At 38.8% G+C, this 20,629-nt stretch overlaps 1 protein-coding gene across 13 annotated transcripts in view; it reads left to right on the top strand.

Moving 5' to 3' along the window:
- The window catches only part of MYO9B (myosin IXB), a 74,038-nt gene that overhangs the window by 21,903 nt on the left and 31,506 nt on the right, over positions 1 to 20,629 (top strand). For 6 of the 13 annotated variants that reach the window (XM_025169334.2, XM_088149559.1, XM_088149558.1 and 3 more), the window contains exons 3-16: positions 602 to 696; positions 932 to 994; positions 1,742 to 1,841; positions 4,427 to 4,527; positions 4,786 to 4,915; positions 5,866 to 5,955; positions 6,483 to 6,599; positions 6,814 to 6,948; positions 8,045 to 8,166; positions 10,598 to 10,739; positions 11,434 to 11,629; positions 15,257 to 15,332; positions 17,587 to 17,676; positions 18,920 to 19,033. In XM_025169334.2, the coding sequence (XP_025025102.1) occupies positions 602 to 696; positions 932 to 994; positions 1,742 to 1,841; positions 4,427 to 4,527; positions 4,786 to 4,915; positions 5,866 to 5,955; positions 6,483 to 6,599; positions 6,814 to 6,948; positions 8,045 to 8,166; positions 10,598 to 10,739; positions 11,434 to 11,629; positions 15,257 to 15,332; positions 17,587 to 17,676; positions 18,920 to 19,033 (1,571 nt within the window). The remainder of the gene's footprint in view (positions 1 to 601; positions 697 to 931; positions 995 to 1,741; positions 1,842 to 4,426; positions 4,528 to 4,785; positions 4,916 to 5,865; positions 5,956 to 6,482; positions 6,600 to 6,813; positions 6,949 to 8,044; positions 8,167 to 10,597; positions 10,740 to 11,433; positions 11,630 to 15,256; positions 15,333 to 17,586; positions 17,677 to 18,919; positions 19,034 to 20,629) is intronic. The other 7 variants (XM_025169335.2, XM_088149561.1, XM_025169339.2 and 4 more) reach the window with 3 other exon arrangements.

A 20,629-nucleotide genomic window follows, 5' to 3' on the forward strand; every position in this document is an offset into this window, starting at 1 on the left:
CTCAGAGCTGATAGAATTTGCACATTCTTTTTGTATGCAATACTGTATTCAGTAGGAGCATAACTCAGTCAATTGACATGTAGCTCTGTATACACTTTTGAATTCTATATACTTAGAAAACAGAAACAGATTTCAATAAGGTTCTTCTTAGGCAGACATTTTGGTCTTTGACAATAAATAAATAAATAAAGCAAGCAAGCAAGCCTCTCCCTGTTGTAATATTCTTTAAAATTGAAGCCATCCAGTGGTATGAGCTGTACTCCAGTAGCAGAGCACATTCATTGTGTATGCAACATCTTTGGTTCATTCTTGGCATCTGTGGGACTCAAAAATTTAGAGAGCCAGAAGCAGTTAGATAACCCAGGGCTAGATGAACCAATATCCTAGTTAAGTATAAGGCAGATTATAAATACTGTATGGAAGCATAGCCTATGATAAAGCATCTGACTTGCATTCTGTTCCTGCCATCTTCAGTAACAGGATTTCTAACTACAGACTTACCAGCAAGAGCTGAGCCTTAAACATTGGAAAGTTGCAAACCAGAACACTCAGTACTATATCAAAATCACTGGAAATAAAAAGATATTTTGCTTCATTTTAGGCCTTTGGAAATGCAAAGACAGCCCACAATAACAACTCCAGTCGTTTTGGGAAATTCATCCAGGTCAACTACTTGGAGAATGGCATTGTCCGGGGGTGAGTGTTATGCATGTGCTTTCTGAGGTATAAATGTTCTAACTGTTGCATCAATTTGTAATTCTGTTGGTGGGCAGTAGAGTTCAAAGGAAAAACAAGTCTCCTGCATTACTGATATTCATAAGCAATTATCCGAGCAGTGCGCTCAGTGTTCTATCCTGAAAAGTGCTTGAAGGAGATTTTCATAGATTCATAATGTATGCTTTTGCTCTGTTGTTTCTTTCTTGGATCCCAGGGCTGTGGTTGAAAAATATCTCCTTGAAAAATCTCGTTTGGTGTCTCAGGAAAAAAATGAAAGGTAAGAGATTATGGAATACATAACAGACACTTCATTTTTGCTTCATCCAAGTAGCATAACCAGTGATACTCATTTTGTACTTTTTAAAAAAATTGTATCAATATATCCCAAACAAGAAAGCAAAAAGGGGCTAATTGTTTTTGTTCATAATTGTACAAGTAGACCTCACTATCCAACCATAATAGGGACCGGAATTTAGGTCACTAAACAATTTGGTTGTTAAGCAAATTGGGGCTGATTTTAATTAAAAATAATTTTATAAAGGTGTGTGTATGCATGCATGTAAATAAATGTCAGATGAGGAACAGAGTATGGATTTATCAAAAAAGATGTCTGAAGGCATTACCCTTATTTACCTCTTGTTGGAAATGTTAATAAAGAGCATATTGAATATTTAACAATTTAAAAGAGTTTATAGATTAAAACATTGCAGATTAAAGATCAGATAGAATAAAAGGTAGCTCTCCACTAGAGGGTGGTCCATGCTGTTGATGCCATCAACTAAAAAACCCTTATACACCTTATCACTACCCAAACATGAAAGTGCTTCAGAAAGCATGATCTCAAAGGCTGATATTAAAATTGGGTAGGTGTTTCTGTTAAAGGACCCTTATAGATTTCAAATGTTTCTGATATTAACTTTAGGTGGTCTTAGTAATTTTACTGAAGATGCCCAAATAAGAATAATGAGATTGGGAGTTAGACCAAAGTGCTGTTAATGGAAGGCTGGTGTGTTTGTTTCTGTAGGAACTACCATGTATTTTACTATTTGCTGCTTGGCGTCAATGAGGAAGAGCGCAAGGAATTCCACCTCAAGCAGCCTGAAGACTATTTCTACCTCAACCAGGTATACAAAGACTTTCTTGTCCTGAGTTTGGCTGACAAACGCAAGGCTCTGCTGTGTTTGCCACCCTCAGGAGGGGAGGGCAGCCCCAAACAGGCCTCCTTTGTTCCTCCATGAAATATTGTGAAGATCTTGCTTAAACCAGAGGTTGTATGTCTTGTGTAAAATGTCATAGTTGTGTCAGCCAGCTGAATATCCCTTAACTATTTTAAGCCTCCTTTTTTCAAAATATGTTTTTCTTTTAGTCACATTTTAGGAAGTTGTTTTTTTAATAAACAGAAGAATGTATTAAATCTTTCTGAAATTAATTTTATTTATTTGCACAGAAAAGTAAGTCAAGATTCTGGAGATTTTAACTTTGTGTACAGGTAGTCCTTAAGTTATGATGGCAATTAGGACCAGAATTGCCATCACTAAGTGGTACAGTTGTAAAGCATGATGTCACATGACTGCATCGCTTAGCAACAGCAATCTTGGTGGTCCCAGTTGCCATTGTAACCCCATGATGTGCAGGTGGCAGCAGGAGTCCCAGGTAAGGAGGGTGGGGGTGCCACAGGGCGGTGGGGGAGGCCAGAGGAGGGCTTGGGAGGCTGGGTGGAGGGTTGCTGCAGGTGGGAGCGACCTGTGACCTTCCTTGCCAGCTTTCCTGTTGACTTTGCTTGTGGGAAGTCGGCAAGGAAGGTTGCAAATGGCAATCATGTGACCACAGCTCCCTGCAATATCGTAATGATGAGCCAAGCACCTGGATCGCAATCATGTGACTGCAGAGGTGCTACGATGGCCGGAACTTTGGGACCAGTCATATGTCCATTTTTTCAGTGCCAGGGTAATTTTGAATGGTCACTGAACAAATGGACGTAAGCTGAGGACTACCTGTGCTAGACATATTTTGCTGCATTGAGCCTGTTTGTACTCATCTGAGTGTATCCTGGTAGCCCATCTGGCTTAGCCAGCCAGGGAGATTTGATTAGGATTTTGTAAATGTTGCTGTTGTAAATGGGCAAATTGCTTGAAATTTAGGAAGGGAATTGAAAGTAGAACTGTTGATATAATAATTTGTTGTTGTTGTTGTTTAGTCGTTAAGTCGTGTCCGACTCTTCGTGACCCCATGAACCATATTGCGCCAGGCCTTCCTGTCCTTCACTGCCTCCCTGAGTTTGCTCAGTTTCATGCTCATTGCTTCAGTGATGCTATCTAACCATCTCATCCTCTGCCGTCCTCTTCTCCTTTTGCCTTCAATCTTTCCCAGCATCAGGGTCTTCTCCAGAGAGATCTCTCTTCGCATTAGGTGACCAAAGTATCTGAGCTTGAGCTTCATTATCAATGATATAATAATATCCTTTTACAAATCTGTAGCAAGACCACAGTTGGCTTATTGTGTAGAATTCTGTTCATCTTACTCTAACAAGGTTAGAGAGGTAGAAAAGGTGCAAAAAAGAACAACTAAAGTAATTAGGGGGTATGTAGCTTTGGATCATTTTCCTCAATGAATAAATGAATAAGTATAATGTTTTTGACTCATTTGTATAATTGGGTTCTCTTTATCTAGTTTTAGGACTTGTGTGGAGAACACATCATGTTTTAGATCATATTTATGCAGATATATTGAAAATTCACAAACTTTTAAGCACCACTGCAGGTGTATATGTAATGATGCATAGCATAGATAATGTGGATAGAGAAAAGTTTTTCTCTCTTTCCCACAATGTTAGAACTCAAGGTCATCCACTGAAATTCAATGCAGAGATTCAGGACCAACAAAAGGAAATACTTTCTCTGACAGGACATAATTACACTATGGAATTCACTTCCTGTAATTACAACAGCAACAAATTTGGATGGCTTTAACAAGAAGCTGGACAAGTTCATGTAGAATCAGGTTATCAATGGTTAGCAGTACTGAAGATTGTTTGCTACACTCCTGAATCACAAGTAGCATGTCTTAATGCTAGTTCCTAGGAAACAATAGTGGAAGGGAATCAACCAAGGCTTATGAGCTTATGAAATGCATCCGGTTGGCCAGCATGTGACAAATGTTGAACTAGATTAGCCTATGGCTGATTTAAGGGCAAGGGGGAGGGTCCTTACTTTGTAATGAATGGTGACTGCCAATGTAAGGAGGGAACAGTTGTGTTACGTCTCTCTTTTACCATCTGAGATAATTTTGTGCTCCTGAGAAAGTTTCTAGAATGGGAAAAGGAGTGGAATACCTTCTTAGTTCCAAGTAGCTTTGGTAAGAAACTGATTATTCCATTCCAGTTAAATTTGGTTTAGGGACTGAAACAATCTTAGCTGGCATAGTGGGTGATTTACACTGGGAGAATGCCGCAGGAGTTCAGTCCTGTCCTATTGTATTTGACAATATACTCTGCTTTTTCGTGACATGGGCCAAGTTTTCTGTTGATTATTTGGTCTTCTTCCAGCAGCTGAAAATCTGTTCCCCTATTAATCCCTTCTCTACTTCTGCCACTACAATCAAGTAGAATTGCTACAAAAGGAATTACCAAAGGACAATTGTACTATATTTTATTAGCAGTAAATTTTGTAGATATTCCTACTTATGCTTGCAAGTTTGGATTTATTCACAGCATAACTTGAAAATTGAAGATGGAGAAGATCTCCAGCATGATTTTGAACGGTTAAAGCAAGCCATGGAAATGGTTGGTTTTCTTCCAGCAACAAAGAAACAGTAAGATATATTTTAGCTCTCTCCTACCAGCTTTACAGTCATGCACCATATATGATGCCATTTCCCATTAATGTGCGAACAAAGCTGTATGAAATTAATCAAAAGACAGAACTTTGTGTTAAAGCCACATAGGTATTAACTCATGCATATATGCACACTCTTACCACACTTGCCCACTCTAATGGACAAGTGTATATGAAACTCAACAAACTTATTCTTCATCTGAACGATACAATATCCTATTTTTCACTTCTGCAGAATTTTTTCAGTGCTTTCTGCTATTCTCTACCTGGGAAATGTTACTTATAAGAAGAAGGCAGCAGGTCGAGATGAGGGGTTGGAAGTGGGACCCCCTGAAGTGCTAGACATTCTCTCACAGCTTCTGAAGGTACCTCATATCTTTCTATGCCAGTACTGTCTTGTGCAGAGAAGACACCCCTGATCATTGGGTGTACCTGTGCAAAAAAGATCTTTAATTTTATCTCTTTAAAATAGCATTGAAAAAGTGCTAAGGACTATACTGAATAAATAAAATATATATTCTGTTTCTTTATTAATAAACTTGAAGCAACTTATGTTTTAAAACTTAAAAATTAAATGCAAAACAGTTTTTAAAAAGCAATCATCCCCAAAACAAACAATTAAGCTAAATAAATAAATGAGCAGGGGAGGAGAAAAATCGCTTTTAACTTTCCTGCCTTCTGGAAAAGTCTGAAGGCACATAGTGCTGAGCCTAGATAGTACTGCTTGGAAAGGATATTTCATCATATTGTTGCCATTGCTTGATCCTAATAGATACATGGAATCTGTGGGTCTGTGAATGCATTTGGAGCAGGACTGAGTGCAATCTGAACATTAATATACAAGGAAAGGCAGTCTTTTAAGTAGTCATGCCCCAATCCAGTCCCATTTCAAGGTAGATTGCAGACGAAGCATCAAGGCTATTAGAAAATAAGTGGAAAACAATAGGAAAATTATTGCCTGTAAATATTTGCATGCAAGTGATCCAAAGGGTGCTGTGCTAGTGGAAAATTATGTGAGATGTTACACAATTATAAGTGAGATGTTTTGTAACACAAAACCTGTTGTGTTACCAGTTCAATTTCCCTTTCTAGACCGCCAGAGTGCTTTAAAATCCTTATATTTTGTCATCTGCACTACCTTGCTTCAAAGCGTGGGCTTAAAACCAACGGGGAGGATTCCCCATTTTCTGCAGCAACTTTTTAGGGACTAGATAAGCAGGGTCTATAGAAAGGTTTTCAGAGATAATGAAATAATTGCAGATTATTTCCATCCTGGATTTGCATGTCAAGCTGCTGATTTCAGCTCTTCTCCTAGGTGAAACGTGAAATCTTAGTGGAAGTATTGACAAAAAGAAAAACGGTGACAGTGAATGACAAACTGATTCTTCCATATAGCCTCAATGAGGTGAGTTCCTAATGGTAGGTTGGGGTTATTAAGAAGAGTAAAAAGGAAATTACTGAGGGCTCAGATTGCAAGGACAGCTTCATTTTTTTCATTTATATTTATAGAATATCCTGTAACAATTCTGAGAGCGTATATCCCAAGAAGCACTAAAGCTGTTAAAATTCAGTAACACCAAAAGGGAGCAAATCTATATTGTAGCATCAAAATACAAATCTCCAATAGGGCTATGCTTAGGTAGCAGATTTTTTAAAAAATGATTGGTCTCCCCACCAACTGTATGCACTCTGCAATCTTGATTTTTTTCTGGCTTATACCTACAAGATGGTAGTTTTTTTGCAATTATGAGAGGCAGTGGGAGCATAAAAAGGAGAATATAAATTATATAAGTGGGGTGACGATTTCTTGGAGACAGGTGAGCAAAATGCTAGCAGTGTGTAGCCATTTTTTCAGGTTGTTCGGAAAGGCTCAAGAGCGATAAAGAAGGAAAGCAAAGCGATGTAAGGCTTTCTTTGTGCTTTAACTTGTAGGCCATCACAGCTCGTGACTCTATGGCTAAGTCTCTGTACAGTGCCCTCTTTGACTGGATAGTTCTGCGGATTAACCATGCACTTCTCAACAAGAAGGATATGGAAGAGTCTGTTACGGTATGTTTTCAGGAAACAGATGGTTCTTGCTTCTAGGTTCTGGAACTGCCCGTCACCAAGCTAGTCTTTTAAGTGGATAGTTAGGGTCTGATTTGGGGAGAGAATTTTTCCCTTTCTAGAAGGTACGGGCCATTTATATTCAATTTTGAGCGCATGAATATTACCCAGAGCTTGCCATCCTCTTGATTCTGTTCCTATCCCTTCCCATGCATAGTGCTTGTCCATTGGGGTACTTGATATCTTTGGTTTTGAAGACTTCAAAACAAATAGTTTTGAACAGTTCTGCATAAACTATGCGAATGAGCAGTTGCAGTATTACTTCAATCAACATATTTTCAAGCTTGAACAGGTAAGCAATAGAAGAAGCAGAAATGCTCTTTATTTTGTAGATTAAACGTGAGGTTTTAACTTTACAGCAAGATAATGTATATAAATCACTTTGAATGATACATAAACGTTGATTTGGGATTTGAGATTTCGCTGACAGATCTCAGTTTGCAAAACTCTGTAATTTATTTATTTATACTCAAGTATGGGGTTTATAAATTACTTTCCAACATACAACATTTTACAATCTCTCTTTAAAAATAGATTAAACAGTACAGATATGAAAGCTGAGCATTATCCGCATGGCCATTCAGAAAACAGAAACAAGGTGCAACAAACATATTCCCAGCTGCCAGGGCCTCCTTGTCTCACATGTTTTGTTTTTCCCTGGGACTGTGCTGCTACCTGGTCTTCCTATAGTCTGTAAAGGAACAGGGACTCACTAGTAGATTGGAATATGTCAGTGGAATGTTTTAATAGCCATTCCTCAAAATAGTTACGCTGAAAAACAGTGTCTTGTCTAAGGTTCATACATCAAGAGACCTTCACTAAAACCTCCTTTTCCCAGAGTGCCAGGGGATGCAATCATGAGTTCTGGGAGAGCACAGATAGCACGATTGCTTCCCTCGTATTACTTCTGAAAATGGGAATTTACAAGAAAGCCATTGTTATATTTAAGGGGTTGAAGAAGAGCTGGCTGAAAGAATTGCTGACATGTATCTTTCTTTTTTAGAGAAAATCTTGTCAACTGATTGGGAAGGGGTGATATTCTTGCTTTAAGTCTATAAGAGCCCTACGGTGGATCATACTGTGTCCATTTAATCCACATTCTGTTTTCTGTAGTGGCTGGCCAACAGGTAGTTCTGAGAAACTCAGAACCAGAATATGATGAGAACAGCCCTAGAGATTTTGTTCATCCATAGTAGCCAGTAGATGCCTCTTTCTTTTCCAAAAAAGCCACCGAAGCAGATGATCATCACATTATGGTTTCCCTAAATCATGAAGTACACAAAGAGTTAGTTTATTTTTCTGTCCTTAACTACCAGATGGCCCCAAGTTCTAATATTATGAGAGGTAAAGGAAAGCTCTCTATGCATGACTTCCCACATTTGTTGCAGGAGGAGTATCAGAGTGAAGGGATTACATGGCACACCATCAACTATACAGACAATGTGGCCTGCATCCATTTAATTGGCAAGAAACCAACTGGTCTCTTCTACCTGCTAGATGAAGAAAGCAAGTAAGCATAGTTGGCTGTGGGACTAGGAGAAAATGTACAATGAAGAGCGAGGAGATATTGCCTAAATAAATGTGACATTGGGAGAAGAGGAGGAAGAGGAGGAGTCCATACATTTACAGCTTAATAAGCCTGATATAAAATAAAAGGGATATAAAAATAACAGGAAGAAAAGGAAGAGTCACCCATTGGGGGGGATGGGTGGCATACAAATTTAATGATTGATTGATAGATAGATAGATAGATAGATAGATAGATAGATAGATAGATAGATAGATAGATAGATAGATAGATAGCACATTTAGGCATATATTCCCCATAAATGAAATATTAAATCACTTGGAACAGAACAGTCCTGGGAAGAAGAGTCATAGGGTAGTGGGGATAGAAACATATGAGTTAAATATTTGTGAGTTAAGCATGTGAGGGAGAAAAAGAGGGACACGTAAATCTAGTCCAACCTTGTGGGAGAGTGTCTTCAGCTAAAGATATTCCTGGAAGATTCTGTGTCAATTTTTTTTCTCCTGAGGCCTCCAAGAGAGGTTTGTGGATTGCTTTCTGTTTTGCAGCTTGCTTTTAGTCATATTCTTCTGTTGAATTTTATGGCTATTTGCATTCCTATTAATGCTGTGGATATAGTGAACCTAGAATTCAGTAAGGCATTTAATAAAATTACACATAGTTGCCGCCTTGATAAAATGGAACAATGTGGGATGGATGGTTTCACTACCAGATGGGTTCATAGTTGGTTGAACCATCATGCCGTAATGGATTTATGTAGTCCATAATGGACTTATGTCTACATGGTCCATAATGGATTTTTGTCTGCATGGAGAGAGGTATGTGGTGGGAATACTCAGGGTTCTGTCCTGAGCCCAGTGCTCTTCAACATTTTTATAATTAACTTAGATGAGGGGATAGAAGGGATGACACAAAGCTGGGGAGTGGAGGGAATTGGTTAAGATCTCAAAAGATAAATTCAGGTTTCAAAGGATATTGATAGATATGAACATTGGGCTTTTTCCCAACAAAATGAAGTTCAGTGATGGGAAATTAGGTAGGAAAAATCAGATGTATAGGTACAAGATGGCACCTAGCTTAGCAGTAGTACATGTGAGAAAGATCTGGGTATTTTAAGCATGATTAAAGATCCACCAGTGTACTGCAGCTGCCAAAAAAACCAATGTAATCTTGGGGTACATGGGGAGAGATACAATGTCAAGATCACAGGAAATGGTAGTTCTGTCCTATGCTGCACTGGTAAAACCACATCTGGAATACTGTGTCCACTTTTGGTTGCCACAATACAAGAAAGATACTGAGGAACGAATGAATGCAGAGAAGAGTATAGGTATGTTTAACTTAAAAAAGAGAAGGCTAAGGGGAGACATGATAGCAGCCTTTTAATACTTGAAGGGCTGTCCAGGGAAGAGGTGTGGGTTTATTTTCCTTAGTACCTGAGAGTAGAACAAGAACCAGCAGGTGGAAACATTACAGAGAGAGAGATCTGTACTTGAAATATAGAATAATTTCCTGACTGATAACTGTTAAGCATAGAATGCCCTGGTTTCTGGAATCATGGGTGCCCTATCACTGGTAGTTTTCAAACAAAGGTTGGACAGCCATTTGTCTGGAATGGTCTGACAATCCCTGGTCTGGGTAGAGGGTTGGACTAGAGGACTTCCCAAACTGATGTTTCTATGATTAATGATACTGGGTTTATTCCATTGTTTTAGTTAATGAGCTACATCTTCTAATAAAGATGAACAAGAGGATACAGATAGGGCCCAGAACTTGCTATTGAATGTTTAAAGTGTATGATTTGTGAAATTAAGCAGATCTGAGTCTGATCACTATCTGCTTGGGAAGCCATAAGGTCCCCTTCCCATTAATAGTGGAGGGTGAAATCAATTATGAAACATAGGAGCAATGAAGGAAGGAAGGCAGAGCCTTTATTGCAGTCACCGTCCAGTACTATTTACAGTTCTACACCAAATAAAAATGCAGAGCTTCTGTAAAATGACAGTTAAAGAAATGTGTATGAATTCAGTAGAATTTAGAATCTCTCTGCTGTAGACAGGTTGTGAATTGCCAGGGTGCAGAACTTCTAAATTTTTAGTCTGGGAAGCAAACAAACTGTGAAAAAGTATTGTAATTATTTTTTAATTAAGTCCCCTCAATTTTTAAAAATTCTTAGGACAAATGATACATACTTTTAAAGATGTAACAACAATGATGTAATAAAAACTGCTTATTAAAGAATATCAGTAAATGTGAATTGAGTACTGCCAACCTTCTTACCTACGGAGTTCTTTCTACCTCTGGGAAGTAACAGGGGACTTCTGATATCACCCCCTCCCCAGCTTGCCAAGTTTAAGCTTTGCTGATAATGATAATTTCTTCTGCCTATGGCTTCCTCTTTTGTCACTTGCAGTTTTCCACATGCCACTAGCGAGACACTTCTTGCAAAGTTCAAACAGCAGCATGAGGACAGCAAGTTCTTCATTGGGACTCCTGTATTGGAACCTGCTTTCATCATTCAACACTTTGCCGGCAAAGTGAAATATCAGATAAAGGTATACAATGTGATTCCAAATTCAGAGAGTCAAGAATTTGCTTATGGCTTCAGCAGCAAATTCTGACTGAAACTGTCATAAGAAGATCCTTGCTAGTTGGAACATATACCCTACTTTTAAAAAATATCTGAGTTTGTCAGTTTTTCTTAAAACAGAAGAAGAGAAAAGAGAAAGAAGAGAATAGGAAAAAAAGCAACACACATGCACACATTGTATACATATGAGTTTTATATACGTACATACATACTATATATGTTTTACAACAGTTTCAAAAAAAATGTAACCATTTTTCTTAATCATCCATACATAATTTATGTCTGTAAGCAATTCGGTCATAAGTTGCAGGAACATGGGGTCTTCACTGAGTAATTGAGGCCATAAGTTTTTCTTTCCAATGTTGGACTAGTCACTTAAAAATAAGGGCACAGAGAAGCCATTGCCATTGCCCAACCATCAATGTTCATGTAATAGGAATGTTGTTCAAATGAATATGGACATCCAAAAATACATCTTGTGATACTGAGTTCCAGAGGTGAACCTACTGCCAAGCAGGTCTTGAAATCCTCAAGCTTCAGCAGGGTGAAGAAGAAGGGAAGGGAGACATGCAGAGTTGTGGTTAAATCCAGCTGACCTCTATCCCTTGAGCATAACCTTTACTATATGCCTTGGCTTTTGTGGCCCTCCTGCCTTGTAGGATTTCCGTGAGAAGAACATGGATTATATGCGGCCAGATATTGTTGCCTTGCTGCGGAGCAGTGACAGTGCTTATGTTCGTGAGCTGATTGGAATGGATCCAGTGGCTGTTTTCCGGTGGGCTACCCTCCGTGCAGCAATCCAAGCCATGGCTGTTTTTGCAGAAGCTGGTCGCCAAAGAGCTCAGAAAACAGCAGGTAAGCATGAGTGCAGAAGAAGTAATCTTGACAACTGTATTTTAGTAGTGGAAGACTTGGTCTTCAGGTAATGTATTACAGATTCATTCCCCAGCAACTCCAGTTAAAAAAAACTTAGATAGCAGATGATGACAGAACTTCACTGCTTGATTGTCTGAAAAGTTGGAAGCAATACTAGGATGAATATAAAATAGTTGAACCTGAAATAAGGTGGCTTCCCAAGTTTCACACAATCTGCTCATAAAATTGTTTTAAACATGTGATATTTTATCTAGTAGTTTATCTACTTTATCTAAAGTACTGAAGTTGTCTATTATATTTTAAATTTGTATTTCTGATTATTGAAAGCCAACTAGGGGTCAATTTTGATTTTAAAAAGGAAATAAATAATCAAGTTTAAAGTAATTATAAATGTTCTCCTTCATACCTCTTGTCACTGTTTAAGAGTCTCTCTGAACAAATAATTATCCAAAGATTCACACATATGGATACTGTGCTGGGTTCATTTGGAAACTTCCAGAGCTTAGGCCCTGCCTCCTGTTTTCATTGCATCTGTGGATGTGGCTCCTGATGATCCCTCAATTCATTTAAACCACTGTGATAGTAGTTCGCTGATGTTTTTTTTTCCAGAGTGATTTTTCTGGGCTTTGCTCAAATTCATTTTCATCCTTTTATTGTTCATTTTCTTGCCTGTCTCCTGTTGAGGTTTCTTTGTTTGTTTTCTTTTTTACATTGTAATTTGGGTTTTTTTCCCCACTCCTTGGGTTCTTTTCATTTATTTAACCTCATGATGAGCAAATGGCCTTGATAGGCCAGTTCCACAAATACCAAAACTGAGTGAAAAAGCTCCTCCATCAGATGGGCATATCTTTTGCTTGTTGTGCTTAAGAGAAGTCTAGATGGGTAGAGTCCTGCCCTCACTGCAAAGCTTTTATTAAGCAAGGATAAAAGAACAGTTCTTTGTACTTGTGAATGCTCCTTTAGGGAAAACCCTGAAGGACAAGGTGATGCTTTGACAAATTTGCAAGTTAATTTGCAAATCTCAATTGCTCAATTGCAGTTATGTGACTTGAGGAACTCCTGCTCTGCTTCTGCTCCAACAGCATGTAATTTAGAGGATACAGAGGGTCAAGTTATGGACACACAGTTATTTATGGATGCCTCAACCTGCAACCAGTGGTCAGTGAGAACCTATTTCATAAAAAGGCAGGTTCTCTTTGAGGGCAATTGCCACATATCTCCTCTCCTGAACTCCTTGAGTTCTTGAGACCGCAAATTTATTTATTTATTTATTTATTTATTTATTTATTTATATTGGATTTTTCCGCCGCCTATCTCCCCCACAATAGGGGACTCTGGGCGACTTGCAAAAAACATTAAAACTATAAATACATCTAAAACACATAAAACTCATAAGTAAGAGAAGAGACTGCTAAAGATTCAATTTTGGGGGTTGAAATCCTGGACCCTTCATTGAGACAGTCTTGTCATTCCTTATCCTTAGAGCATCATGATCAGATTAAACCTCCAGTGTACCTCTTTCCTACCATCCCAAGTCTCCCACTTATCTTCTTTTGTTCTCTTAATTCACACTGGGGGCAGGGAAGTTAGATTCTCAATGGCAGCCTATCACAGAGCACATTTCTTTCCCCAAAGAGCATAACAGCATATGGTGAATAACTCATGGCGTCACCACAGTGCTTTGTAAGATAAAGAGTTGCACTTGTTGCTCTTTTATTCTCATTTCTCGCTAGTTCAACATTGTGAGGATCTGCACCCTTGTAATGTCCTAGCTTTTTTGTTACATTTAAATGACCACATTTGGTCTTTTTCTTTGCTCCATATCCACCTTCCTGCTTTTTTTTTTAGCCCTATCATTGTCCCATTGGAGATGTCTCCATTTTTCACATTCTTTAGTTAAAAGTTTTACAGGTTTACTGCATTTTTTCTGTCCCTTCTATATCTGTTATTAATATAAAAGTTATTGTTAGTCCTAAAAGAGTTGAAGAAGCATTCAGTGGAGTCAAAGGCTATCTATTCTGACCAGTTACTTTCATGGAAGACCACCTTACTGGTCCACTGTGAGACCCTCAAGAGAATTTCCCCACTTAACTCTCTAATAGGGCAACTTGTCTTTTCCTTTCTTTCCAAGTACATATTGGTGGCATCCTTCAATTGCACTAAGTGGCTCCATTCTAAAATGATCCTTATCTCTTCCTATATTTGATGGTACATGCAAAAAAATTAAATTACCTTCCACAGTATTCAAAATGGACCACTGCAACTGTGAGGCTTTGTTATAAACTACAAAGCAGCCATTGTCTATTAGATGGTATTCTGTTGGGGCAATGACTAATTTTACTTTTTTTCTGAAGCATGTGCCCTTGAAGCAATTATGATGGGCTGCAATGTAGACTTTCAGTTTTGGTAAGCATTTCAAGATGGACTTTTGGGCAACGGGGATGCTTGTTGTTGTTGTTGTTCAGTCATTAAGTTGTGTATGACACTTCATGACCCCGTGAACCATATCGCACCAGGCCTTCCTGACCTTCACTGCCTCCCTGAGTTTGCTCAGTTTCATGCTCATTGCTTCAGTGATGCTATCTAACCATCTCATCCTCTGCCGTCCTCTTCTCCTTTTGCCTTCAATCTTTCCCAGCATCAGGGTCTTTTCCAAGGAGTCCTCTCTTCGCATTAGGTGACCAAAGTATCTGAGGTTGAGCTTCATTATCAATCCTTCCAATGAGCAGTCAGGGTTGATTTCCTTTAAGATTGACTGGTTTGACCTCCTAGAAGTCCAGAGTCTTCTCCAGCACCACAGTTCAAAGACATCAATTCTTCGGCGCTCAGCCTTCTTTATGGTCCAGCTCTCACAGCCATACATTACTACAGGAAAAACCATAGCTTTGACTATGTGGATCTTTGTCGGCAAGGTGACGTCTCTGCTTTTTAATATGCTATCTAGATTTGCCATAGCTTTCCTCCCAAGGAGCAAGCATCTTTTAATTTCAAGTCTCTGTCTGCGGTGATCTTGGAGCCCAAATAAATGAAGTCTGTTACTGCTTCCATTTCTACCCTTTGGCAAAGCAGTCCTATAATCCATTGCATCGTGATTATGCATCTGACATCACTCTTTCCCTGAGCCCAACCTATCCCACTGGGTGGTAGTTGTGGGGAAAAATGGGGGGAGGGAGAACTAGGTATTCTGTGTTGAGCTTCTTTTAAAAAAGCAACATATAAATGTGCAAACCACATTGTGAGGCCATTATAAAAAAAAAGCTGCTTGCTTACATATAACTAACTCGTATAACTACGAGTATTCACATTATTCCCTCTCCACTTCATTATCTTGCTGGTTTTTGGTTTCATGGTCTGCTGAATCAGTCACAGGAATTGCGGGATGAGTGGGAGCTATTACGTTTTTAGTATGTGGTAAGACTGGGGCCAGTCTCTTAAGCTCTAAAAGATTCTGAATTAGCTTTGAACACATGCAGGAACTAATTCAAGATGGCCACTCAAAGAATCACATTTGTTAAAAAAGTAACTTATTCTTAGTGACTGGCAAAAGGTATGAAGGTTAGGCTGGCTGTTCATGCCAATGTAGATTTTTTCCCCTTTTTCCCCTAGGGGTAGTACGCCATGGACCCAGGATTCCTCTTGGGGAACTGCAGCAGAGCAACACTCCGACTGAGAGAGTTTATCGGTAAGAAGCACATTTAATTGAGTTTTATTATTACTGTTACATGTCTATCCTTGTCCTGGTTCCTTCTGACAAAGAAAGATGCCTTGCACTACACTGCTTCCTGATCTGTTTTTTGTTTTACTACAGTAGCCCCTAGATCAGTGTTTCTCAACCTTGACAACTTTAAGATGTGTGGACTTCAACTCCCAGAATTCCCCAGCATGGCTGGCTGGGGAATTCTGGGAGTTGAAGTCCACACATCTTAAAGTTGTCAAGATTGAGAAACACTGATCTAGTTGTTTGTTTTTACTTATACAGAACTATAAATAAATTTGCAATCATTCTGGAAAAAACATGTGAAGAGGAGATGATGAATGATAAAGATTCTCTGCTTCTCACAAGGGACTGAAGCGCTCTTATTGAGGGACTCAGCATAATGAGGCACTCAGTGCATTGTCAAACTAACTTGGCATCTTTGCCACTGGTACTTCTTGATCAAGTATTGGCTTCTTTCCTTTCCACTTCGAAGGCTTCTTATTTACATATTCCTGGATCCTACAAAGTTGGCCTCTGCAGTTTAAAGAGAGAAATTAATTCCACTTTATTATACAATAAAGACTTTGAATTCACATGTGTTTTTTTCTCTTAATGTACAATAGCTGTGAAAAAGACAAATGCCATGCTAGGTTCCTTAGGAAATTTATTTTCAAGCAACATTGTAAGTTCCCTTTACAAATATGTGGTATCTCCATCTTGAATACTAGTGCTGTACTTGAAGAAGGATGTAATAATGAAAAAATTGCAAGGTAAAGAGTTATCAAAATGATTGGGGGGTCAAAAATCTGAAAAAAAGACTAGAATGTTTGGAATTCTAACTCCCAGAAAAAGGCAGGTGAGGAGGAACCTGACCATGGTATATAAAATCATGCATGGCAAGGAGAAAATGGACGAGGAAAAACTTTTCTTCCTCTCAGAACAATAGGACTAGAGGGTGTTAAAGCAGACTGGAAGGAGATTTAGAACAGACACAAGAAATTACGTCTTCACATAATGCATTAGTAACCTATGGAATTAATTACCGTAAGGCCTAGTGGTAGTGCTGACTTGGATGACTTAAAAGGGTTGGACAGATTCATGGAGGACAGGTCTATCAAGTCTGATTGTCTTGCACACTCATGGCACCTCCAGGTTGGAGCTGCCAAATACCAGTTGCAGGCAAACAAAGCAGGAGAGAAACAAAATGTTAGACCAAGATGTCCGTTGCTTGATAGTGCAGAGCTATTTTTACATTCTTAAGTTTTCTTTCCCACCAGTGCTTGAATTTTGGTGGAAGGAGGGTCTGAGTGAAATCCACAGACCCCATCCCTGCTCATATCACCACTCCAATTAATATTCTAAACTTTTGTGACTACGTTGGCTAAAGTAAATGGATTCTAACCGCTCTGGACATCCTTACAGTTTGAGTACCATAATTTCAGCTACTTGGAGAGGCACTAGGTTTCTAGGTTGGCACCATGCTTTTTAAAGAGCCCACATTTGAATTGACAGGCTTCCCTTTTAATTCTGTTTAGAGTTGGAGGCCTGTACAAACACGTCAAATGCATACGCACAGCTTTTCCTAATTGAAGTGTCGTATACTTTAGATAGTTAGTGGACTAGAAGAAGAAGAAGAAAAAGAAAACTTTGTTTCGGTCATTGACCAATAAAAATACATTCTATAAAACAAATGAATGGACTAGAACTTTCATGCAGCTTAGCATTATGACCATTTAAAATAGTTAATTAAAATGAGATGAGTTTTAAATTGATAAATATGTGTGTGTGTGTTTGTGTGGGTGTGTGTGTTTGGGTGTGGATGTGTTATTTGAATAAATAACACTCTTTAGATTGTAGATAATGCTAGCTGAGATATACCCATGGGCAATTTTAAGGGATATCTTTTTACCCTATTTTTAAAAAATATATCAGTTCATCAGTTAAAGTTTGCAGTGAGTAACATACCAAATACTAGAAATACAAGATAACGTAATTGATTCTTCCTGATTCCTTTATTTCCTTTTGGCATGCTGTGGGTTTCCTGATGATGTTCAGTCAGTTCTCTGGCATACCAAAACACAGTTGCTTGCTGTTGTTTGCCTTGGGGAAGGTGTATAAGTGCAGAAGATAAGACTGAGTGGGTGGGGGCACGTCTGACCAACTTACCCTAATGCTTTGCCGTTCTGCCTGCTTTATTACTTTGTTTATTGAGCATCGTTGCATGTTCCCCTTTTTGCAGCTATTCAGTGCTTGATTTCTCATTTGATTACTCTGAGGATTTTGATATAAACGCTTTTGAAGACATCATTGCTTCATATGAAAGCAAGAAGTAAGTGGGTAAAGGTGGAGGAACTTGCCATTGCTGGCAAGGGAAGCATGATCCTGGGCAGACAGACCTTCTGAGAGTGACAGGTGCAGAAAACCAGGGATAAAAAGTCACTGTCTTCTCCTGCAACTTCATTCCAGAAGTCACTGAAACTCACAGTTGGGGTATTCTCAGGCAACTCAAAATACTACAGATATAATGGATTGTTTCCCTTTTTTAATGTTGAAGTAGAATGCTGTAACTGTACTTTAAATTTAAAATATGTAGAGGAATGGGGCAACTTATAAAAAAATGGAAAGCCAGTTGAACATCAGTGTGTTTCAGAAGAATGAGAACTGTTCCTCTGCCCAGGAATGACCTTTTATACTTCTGTCACCTTTTTTCTCTTTCTTTTTTTCTTGGCTTCCTTTCTTGGTTTTCTTTCTTTCTTTTTAATTTGTGCCTCTCTGGAGAGTGGCAAAGGTAAGTTTTTGTGTTGAATAAGGCTGTCCACAAGCATGCTGCATGATTGGAAGGCTGATGATAACCACTCTTTTATTGGGGAACTTTCCAGGCTGTCTATAGGAACTAAACATGGAGCAGAGTTCATTTGCAATTTGTGTGCAATCTTACTCAGAGAATACATGCATTTGAAAACTAGAAACCCGAATTAAGATTTTTTTTCTGCTACAGAACAGTTTATCTGGAAAACTAGTTTCAATATTCATAGTTCAATCAGGGAGTGTACTTTTGTCTGTGGGGTGTACTTTTATTTGTGGGGAACCCATGCACCTTTTAACCACTGAGTCATAAAACATGTCTGAAAATACCATACCAAATGAATAAATAAATCACCAAATTATTTTGTTATCTGAAGGCTGACACCCATCCTTATTTGGCATAGTGTCTGATACAAAATACATCCTTATGAATAGTTCTTTGAAACTGATAAAATCTTCTCCCACAATCCAAAATATGAATAGCTTAGGAGACATCTCCAAAATAGCAGTCTTTGCCATATTCTATCATATATTCCAAACCTACAAATTAAGGGTACTCATCCCTATTTTATATCCAAGATGAACATGTTTGAGACAAGGTCAGCTCAGGGGAAAACCTCCTTTCTGACATTTTCAGAGCACATGAGACAATAGTGGGATAGAGACTCCTTTGTTTAATTCCTGGTGCTTCTCTTTCACACCTCTCTCTTATGTGTGTTCATATGTCCTGTCTACCTTGTTTTGGGTGTGTGTCCATCATGTCTTAGGGACTTGCATGAACAAATAGTTAGGAGTATAAAGGGATTGCCGTGGCAGGGTGAAGATCCTCGCAGACTCCTGCAGTCAGTCAGCCGGTACCAGCAACCCCGTTGGCATTTCCTGTGAGTTTGTGGAAAAAATATGTGGCGGTGGGGGGAACTCAGTTTTTCTAGCTTTGCAGGGTGGTACGGTGCAGAGTGCATAAGCAAACATGCAAATCTTAAGCTTGTATTTTATGGAAATTACTGAGGGTTCTCTTCTCTCAGTCTTGCAGAATTTGGGTTTATTTCATGTACAGGAAATGCAGAAATGCTGTGGTGGATTTCTCGGTTGGTACACATAAAGCTTTGTATTCTGGTTTTCAGCAAGTGCTATGTATTCAGAGGCAGGCAAGTCTTGACTTACTAATTTGAGTAAGTCAATTCCTCCCCCCCCCCCATTTCCCAAAGATCTCCAACATGGACAGCCCCAGAAGTATAGATAGATTCTTCAATCATGTTTCAGAAAAAGGAAAAAAGAAATCTCTTCTGGGTTGCAGATGAGCATTCGGTTTTTTTCCTGCTTCAGATTCTGGATATATGCAAGTGAAAACCTTATTATCCTTCTGAGCCCTATAGTCCTTGTTTAGCAACCACATTTGGGACTGGTAACTAGGTCGTTAAGTGCAGCAGTCGCTCAGTGAAACCGCAATTGTGCTTACAATCTTACTTCAGCTTTCCTTTGCTTTACAGACCTGCAGAGGTCGTAAATGCGAGGATTGGTCACAAAGTTACTTTTTCATCACTGTCATAACTCTGAATGGTTGCTAAATGAGTCAGTTGCTAAACAAGGGCTACCTGTAATACAGGCAGAGGAGAGTTTGGAAACAGGAGGCCTCTTTGCATTGTGATTCGAAGAAGGAAAGAAATTTCCTACCACAACTTAGGAAATTCCTGTCATTTTTTCACACCATATTTTTATTTGAAAGTTTATAACCCTCTTAATCAACTAATTTTCAAGGCAGTTTATAAGGAACAGAACATCTCACACCCAGAGACAGCCTTAATCCTTTTGCTAAAGGCATCCCTATTATTTCTTTTAGTTCTTCAGTCCCATGGCAAGAGGCAGTTAGAACTGCTATTTTTTCTGTAGTTCCCAAAATACAGCTTCACATTAGCCTAATGGTGGATGCTTTCACCAAATGCCGTCTGGGTTTGTGGACACAGGAAAATACGAAGCTGCCTTGTTCTGAGTCAGACTGTTAATCTACTAGTCTAGTATTGCCTCCTTTGACTATCAGTAGTTTGCCCAGGTTTTAGGAAGACAGATTGTTTTCAACTAGAATACCAGGGCTTGAACCCGGGAGCTTCAGCATGGAAAACTGCTATCTAAAGCCTCTTGCAATAGTTTTTAAATATAAAATTATCTAAATGGTATCCTTGGAAGCATATCCATATGGGAGACTAGCGAGGTCCGTTTAAACAGAAGATAATGCATCTCTATAGCTCCTATTTTGTTTACTGCTTTTAAGTATAAGTGTCAACTTTTGTTGAAATCATAGGTTATTTGGCAGGAGCAGTTGTTTTGAAGAATATCTTTTTTAAAATGTTCTTCCTGTAGATTCATGGAAGAATACAGAGCCCTGTTCTGTCACAGGATAAGCTAGTTCATGGTTTTTTTTAAGGCTGACTCACCACCCTCACCCCACCCTCAGTTCTTGACAAAATCGCAGGAGTTGG

This window comes from Python bivittatus, unplaced genomic scaffold (assembly GCF_059951505.1).
Source record: "Python bivittatus isolate LINGU-HERP-01145 unplaced genomic scaffold, Pbiv_v1 ctg000580_np1212, whole genome shotgun sequence".
NCBI classification, from domain to species: domain Eukaryota; kingdom Metazoa; phylum Chordata; class Lepidosauria; order Squamata; family Pythonidae; genus Python; species Python bivittatus.